At 46.0% G+C, this 7547-nt stretch overlaps 1 protein-coding gene across 1 annotated transcript; it reads right to left on the bottom strand.

Annotated features, from left to right (window-relative positions):
* Positions 1 to 4669: 4669 nt before the first annotated feature.
* On the bottom strand, positions 4670 to 6775 carry LOC123138612 (putative receptor-like protein kinase At3g47110). Its single transcript, XM_044558566.1, has 2 exons — positions 6178 to 6775; positions 4670 to 4785 (listed from the first exon to the last, which is right to left on the bottom strand). Exons 1-2 carry the CDS (start codon positions 6773 to 6775, stop codon positions 4670 to 4672), a joined length of 714 nt encoding a protein of 237 aa, XP_044414501.1.
* Between the last annotated feature and the right edge of the window lie 772 nt (positions 6776 to 7547).

Raw genomic sequence — 7547 nt, 5'->3', positions numbered from 1 at the left:
GCATCCTATGCTGGCAGTGGCGACATCCGCGGGTGTCGTTCTCTTCTTGGAGGCGCTGCAATGGCCGTTATTTGTGCCCCTCTTCGAGCATCAGGGGAAACCCTAGGGCCGGATTTCCGGATCGGACGACGACGATGTCTTGATGTCGTTCTCCTCCGTGAAGTCGTTGTCTTGTTTGCTCGTGGCGTCCTCGGTGCTGGATTTGGAGATGTTGGTTGTTTAGTTGTCGGTTGGACTGCTTCTCTGGTCGACGAGTTTAACTGTGTTATCCTTATTTGGGTTGAGCATCTCATGTCTATTTACTTGAGGCATCATGTTCACGCCTCTTGCGTCCGTGTCAGCCTCTTGCGTCCGTGTCATGTATTGTACCATATCTTGTATTCATTCTAACTTCTTCTATCAATGAAATGATACACAAACTTTGCATATTCATGAAAAAGAAAGGCATCTTTTGTTGGTGCCTTACGGGGATTACGTAGAAATTCAAGAGATTTTGAGGCTGGTGGATGTGGATAATATGGATTGTGAGTGTATAATTAAACTAGTAGTAGTATCGAAATTGCTTCACAGACGACACGATCTGCATGATCTGGCATACAATATTTCCTTCTCAACAGCCGCTACCATCAGCTTTGAAAAATAACAATTGCCTGAACACGTGCAGGCATCGGGCACAAAATTATCGTCAGATCGGGCCAATACAACGCCTGGCGTCGTCTCCAACTTTCCATGTTTTTCCCCGACCATAGAACAGAACAGATCCCTGACTCCTCGTGCCCATCGCTTCTCCGCCGCTCCATCCCGCTCGACGGCGACACCTCCCGACGGCGCGCGACTGGCGCGCGCGGCCGGGGAGAGGTGTTCCCGTGAAGCTGGTGCTTCCCGCCTGACCGACCTGAACTGAGGTACTCTTCCTTCACAGCTAGGGTTTCCCGCCGGACCCATGTATTTTCAGATCGATTGATGGATGCCTCCATGATTGTGTTCCTCGGAGTGTTCTCATTAGCCCCATGATCTGTGCCGAGTGTTAAATACAATCAGATTCATAATTCCGAACCCATGGAGTACTTTAGTCCGATTTTTTCGTCCTGATTGAAATTCACCAGCCATTGTTTAGTGCAAACCGTTGGTTATTCTGTTGCCTAAATTCAGCCGGCGGTACTAATGCCCTGTTCTAAATTGTTTCCCGAACCCACAGATACCATCACAACATGGACGGCAAGAGGAAGCCGCCGGGAGCGTCGTCCGCAGCCCTATGGAAGGTGCTTGACAATGACGACCTCCTCATCGAGATCCTCCTCCGTCTCGGCTTCCCCACCACCCTCGTCCGCGCCGCCCTTGTGTGCAGGCGCTGGCTCCTCCATGCTTCTGATCCGGCCTTCCTATGTCATTTGTAAGCTGCACCCTCCTCGCCTCCTTGGCTTCTATCGTGGGGCACGGTTCTTCCCCATGCGGCCGCCGTATCCCCCGGAGCTCTCTGACGTCATCCGCCGTGTGGCAAGCTACGCCCTCTATGGCGGCGCGTTAGATCGCGCTATATCGATCAAGGATTTCCAGAATGGTTGCGTCTTCACCAGAGGCATAGGAGCAAGAGGAGTCACTCTTCGAGTGCACCGTCCACTGCCCTAAGAGAAGCATGTCCATCGTCCCACCGTTCCTGCAGCGCGAAAATATTTACTCCATTTACGACACTCGTTATGCAGTCCTCTCCAAAGAAGAAGGCGACACACTTTTCTACTTGTATGTGTCAATGGAGTATATCATGCACACAAAATGTTTCAATGTGCGTGTCTATGTGTTGCAAGATGGTGTATGGCGTATGCAAACCTCGGCCACCACTAAAACCTCTTCTCCGCTATATGACAGTAAACCTATGCTTGTCAACAATAAAATCTATTTCTTTGTCCAAGACAAGAGTGCCTGGAGTGGCGTTCTTTTATTGGATTTGTCAGCCACAAGCTTCTCCGCAATTAAGTTCCCACAAGGGGTGAACTATGGCTGTTTAAACACCAAGTTGTCACGGGCCGATGATGCTTCTAGTGTATATCTCATCAAGCTGAAGGAGTTTCAGCTTCGCATCTGGCTCTGCAAGGGGGACAACTGGTCATTGGTGGACACTATTTGTTTGCATGACATGGTTGCTAATTTGAGGATGTCGGATCGCATTATTGACAATGAACAAAATCCTCCAATTTGGATAAGGGAGGTGGGGGACAATGCTGAGTTTATGTTCTTGCTCTATCTGGATATCAAGTGCAGGAAACTGCGTATATGGTCAGAAGATGAACCTTCTGATCCTATCCATCCTTTTATGATGTTCTGCCCCCCCAAATTCCCTGCACTCAAGGATGATCCTACAAGGTTTGTTTTCTGTCCTTAAGATGATCAGTATAGTGCTCTTCTCTTGGCTGAGGTTACGTAGTATTGCGATGTGCATCCTTTGTCACACAGTTTGGTATGATTGTAGTTGTAGAATGTTGTTAGGTATATGATTGGTTCCATACGTCACTTTAGAGAACCAGTTCAACATCATTGAAATGCTTTCTCTAAGATGATTTTGAAAGGATGATGTGCTGCTCTTACTTCGTCTGCAGTCTGTAACGAAAATATCATTTATGTGTTGCTATGGGTCGTCTATAAGTCCGTGTTGCGTAATATATTTTCATCTGTAATAATAGGTTCTAGTTGGTTATACTTTTAGCGAAGATGGTAATATTTATATGAACTCAGACTAGCTACAGAGCGCCGATAGCAGGAGGTGTCAGGTTATGACAGCTGACTCCCTAGAATGGTTACCTTTTTTTAATGCTTCCTTATGCAGTTGCATTACGATTATTTCCGCTGGTGCTGAAAAATAATTTGTTTGGTGAGTTTGCAGACCTTTCGCTCTGTTGTATCACTGTTTTTCTGATCTGCAAGTGGACCTACAAAGGTAGAAAACATCATGTATAAGAACTGAAGGATGCCTAGCCTTGCTATCATGTTGACCACTTGTTCTGAAATAGCATCACAAACCCATTCAGTCTGAAACTTTAGCTTCCTATTTCTCAAAATCAATCATGGGTAATTTTTTGCTTTATTTACAGGTTAGCATCGTACCGTTGAACTGTGACTGCGATGCTCAAGCTATTATGTATGTGAGTCTAATAATCGAATATTAAATGAATAGTGGATCGAATACTATCTGCAGGCAGGCTGGGGCCTATGCATGATTTCTTATTTAGATATATCACAACATAATATTTTCTTTGATATGGCACAAGGGACCAGTGAATAATCCTAGTTAACAGCAGGTAATTTGCACTCGTGTGCCATTTCTACTTATATAATCAAAGCTTTGTATTACTGGACTTTGAACCGTATAATGTAAGATATGCGCACCTTCTGGTATGATGGCATTTAACATGGATTCCTGGAGCTTTTATTAGGTTTCGAGCACAAGACGCATGATAGTTAACCATTGTTTTACTAGCCACTTATATATCTTGGTGCCCATTTGATTTTATGTGCTTAATTTATGTCCATCCTGACTTCTGTTCTGTCTTGCTTGAAACAGTAATGCCATGTGACGAAAGATGTCAGGAGGCTTTTGGATGGTATTTATGAGGCTGGTACCATGAAAGAGCACTAGTAATGACATGCATTTCCTATATTAGCTGGTAGTAGTTCGGACGGTCTCTATTACAACTATATTTAGTGGATTGATTAAGTAGGAATTAGGATGTTATGTGACGGGAGCATCCATTCCCTATATCGCATTTTATGAGCAGATACATAAGCTTAGCTTGGAAGAGTTGAGTTTTGATGCATTTCCTAGGCCACAATTGTTTGCGTGAGATACAGAATATTACCAAATTTTGCAGGATGAAATGGTGAAGTGCTGCTGAATGTGGGCCTCACAGCCGCAGCTGTAGGCTAGAAAGAGCTAGGGATTAAGATATACAGAGTGAGAGATTGTTTGATGCATGGAAGAGCTTTATGTTCTTCTATGTGTTGTAAACATATAGGCATTCTATTGCATGTCAATATTCACCCATTTGTCAATATGATGTATTGCTGCAGTTGAGTTTGTTTCCCCTTTCTAAAGTGTGCCTGCCTGCCTGCTTTTATTTTATTTTTTCCAAACTTTTCTTGATTGCGGTTCACAATACTATTTTGGATGTTTATCATGTTTTTCATGGGTGTTTAGCAGTTTAATCTTTACATCATCTTGATTGCAAAAGTAGGGACCTGATTTTCAGTTTTCATGGAGTAATGCTTTAACATCTGCAATACAAAATGAAGAGTAGAATTTTCAGACATGAGGCAACTTCTCTTCCCCTGAAGTGAAAAAAAGAGAGGAATTGTGCAGCATTTGCAAATGTTTTTTAGTGGTTGATTATTTGTTCCAACACACCACTCGGCAGATGCCAAAGCACAGTCCAAACGTACACTACAATACAGGCCGATATACCCAAGATCGTAAAGTTGGCAGACATCAATCGCCTCTCGGAAAAGGTTAAGCTAAGCCGTCCCTAGTTGGTTAGGTCATGCAAATCGAAGCCGCCATGGCTTTCTCCTCCTCTATCAATGCCTCGGGAATCTTGACTTAGACATGTCCCATGACACCGGTGGAAATCGAAGCTTCGAGTGTGCCCTCTTGAGGCCGTGTTGGCTGATAATATGAGCCCTACGACCGGAGCCTTTCCGATCTAGAAATCCAGGGCGGCATACGCCAATTTGCATAGATCTCGAACGGGGAAGATCGGAACTCGAGGTCAGCGGCTAGATCCAAGAGGTCGACATCTGGCAGAAAGAGGAATTGGCAGAAGAAGCCATTATTAGGCAGAAGCCAGCAGCCCCCACGCCGCCCCCTCTTGGTCCAGACCTGCGGACAAAGGTCAGTGATGCTGCATCATTCCGCTCGCAACCCCGGAGGCCCAAACTTGGCGAGACGCCAACCATGCCAGGGGACGGGGACCAGCCACTCCTGGACGGATCCAGTGACTCCCAGACCCACCGTTTCCGCTACGGCGGGACCGCGTGTAGCCTGCAAGCCTAGCCATGATGCCGCCCAAACGACCGCCGCAGTCGCCATCACCTCAAAGAGTGGCCGCCGCCCTGGCGCCCTATCTCCGCCATCAATCGTCATCGGTGTGCCAGCAACCACCACGCAGAGGAGACCGACCGAGTTGCCCCGTCGCCGCCACTCGTGGCGGTGAGGACGAGGAGCGGAGCATGGAGGGCCGCCCGCCGGGGAAGCAGATGCCAGAGTCGCCTTGTTGGGGGACGACGCGGGGGCAGATCCCTTTTTCCGGATCGTCTCACCGATGGTTATTCTATTACCGTACCAACGCTTAACGGATATGTCCCTAAAAAGGGCCCTTAAGGAATATACCCGTTTAGGTTGTTCTCACTAAGATCCAATCTTGACAGAAATGGAAGGTTTCCTAAACTGGGTGGTATGGGACCTTCAAATATATTACGACTCAGGAAGAGCTTTGTCAACTTTGTAAGCCTGCCAATGGAGGATGGAATCGGCCCAGCAAAGTTACTCTCTGCAAGAGCTAACACTCCTAGCTTCTTGAATTTTTCAATCCATGCTCCAATTGGACCGGAGAGATTGTTTTGAACTAATGATAACTGAGTTAAACTAGTAAGGTTCCCTATACTGTCTGGAACTGCCCCAGACAAGTAATTTCTTTCTAACGATAGATATGCAAGGCGTGGCGACAACTTTCCAACTGATTTGGGTATGGATCCTTTCAGTTGATTGCTTTATACGGAGAGCACTTCCAGATAACTACAATTGCTCAGCGCATCTAAGAATCCCCAGCTTTTGCTGTCATTCTCTTCCAGCTTTTTCTCCGCAAGTCCTAATTAGTTCAGGTTAATAAGCCTCCCCAAGGAACTAGGTACTTGACCATTGAAATTGTTGGATGAGAAATCTATCAGCTCGAGTCGTAGAACATTACCTAGGGAGTCTGGGATTCGGCCATAAGTTTAGAAAGAGTATTGCCAATGTTAGATGGCAACTCCATACGTAGAAAATTTGAATTCAAGTCAAGAGCTACTAGAGCAGAATTGTTCAAAATTGTTGCTGGGATTCTACCTGATAGCCTATTCCCCCTAGATACAACTGAGACATACTCGGTAACTGCCCAAGCTGTCCCGGAGTGCTCCCTTCAAACTGATTACCTGATAGATCAATTTCCCTTATATTTGTTATATTGTGCAGACTTGATGGGATGATGCCAGAGAAATTATTTTCTTCAAGGTTCAAATACAGAAGGCTGGAGAGGATACCAATATTTGTGGGGAGCGAACCCTTCAGGGAGTTTGCAGAAAGGTCTAGATAGTGGAGGCTGGAGCAGTTTGTAATTGCGTCAGGGTTGAACCCCCGCAACATGTTATTGCCCAGAATAAGGTCCTGCAGCTTATGTAGGCGGTTAAGAGTGGGTAACTGGCCAAAGAAGCCATTTGAACGGAGGTCGAGACTTCTAAGGAAGGTTAAATTTTCAAGAGAAGGAGCAATCTGGCCTTCCAGATTTTGGCGGGTGAGATTGAGCACCGTGACACGCCCTTTGTGCGTCAGGCTGCAGTTGACGCCCTCCCATTGGCAATGGGGGATGCTGGCGTTCCAAGAGCTCAATGCTTGCCTCGGATCATTGGTGATGGCCGGTTTGAAATCTAGCAATGAGAGCATGTCTGTGCTGTTACCAGGGACCGTGGAGCATTTGATGCTGTCAACTCCATAGGAAATGAGTAGCGATGACAATAGTAGAAGCACGGCCATTTTCGCTCCCAGATTGACTTCGTTACCTGCAAAGTGAAAAGAATGAACACTTTTGCCAGTATGTTCATAGCCTGTCGAACATACTCTGATGAACAATAAAGTTTTTCGATCCACTCAGAAAAGAAGTAAAGAATACATCTAAGTTCTTTTTATATAAAAAAGAGGTTAAACCCTGCAAGTGTGTTTGCTGATAGCCACCCCAGTTATTAGAGGTTTAATTGTGAAATGCTTGAAGTAACGAACCAAATAAAGGCAAAGCCGGGAGGAAGATAAAAAGCCAAAATACATGGTAATCAAGCATGTGTACTGATCAGGAGACAGAGTACCTCTTATCGGCCTGATCGCGCAAAACGGCGGCCTTTCTTGCATGGTCCTTTTACCAGGGCCAGGGGTTCTGTGGCGAGTGAATTGGAATGTAGGATGCTCAGCTGGGTGAGGTCCCAGCGGTTTAAAAAAACTTTTACACCGTTATCACATCCACGCATCTGAAAATCTCATGCCTTATCTTAATCTTGAGCACCGATTGGTGCAAAGACCTCCTCGGGTTAGTCAACCTTGTCAGTTACCGCGCGTTCTAGTTTTTATCTCCAAATCCGCCGATGCTGTCGCTGCCTGAGTTTGACAGGATCGTTGCGGCATGCCCAGCCTCGAATCTAGAGTGCTGCCGCTTGTTCTGCTGCCATGAGTATTTTCAGTGAGAATCCGACAGATGACATGTCTGCGTTAGTGTACGTGTAGAGGTGTCTTGCCGTAGAAATCGGTGTAGCCGGAA

Source organism: Triticum aestivum, chromosome 6B (genome assembly GCF_018294505.1).
Source record: "Triticum aestivum cultivar Chinese Spring chromosome 6B, IWGSC CS RefSeq v2.1, whole genome shotgun sequence".
NCBI classification, from domain to species: domain Eukaryota; kingdom Viridiplantae; phylum Streptophyta; class Magnoliopsida; order Poales; family Poaceae; genus Triticum; species Triticum aestivum.
Note: the sequence above shows the minus strand (reverse complement) of the source record. Positions and strands in the feature narration are given on the sequence as shown.

Coding starts and splice junctions, on each gene's coding strand:
- LOC123138612 (XM_044558566.1), bottom strand. CDS start 6,775: ATGGCCGTGCTTCTACTATTGTCATCGCTACTCATTTCCTATGGAGTT. Junction 4,786..6,177: donor AAGGGAAATTGATCTATCAG/GTAATCAGTTTG, acceptor TCTTTCTGCCAG/ATGTCGACCTCTTGGATCTA.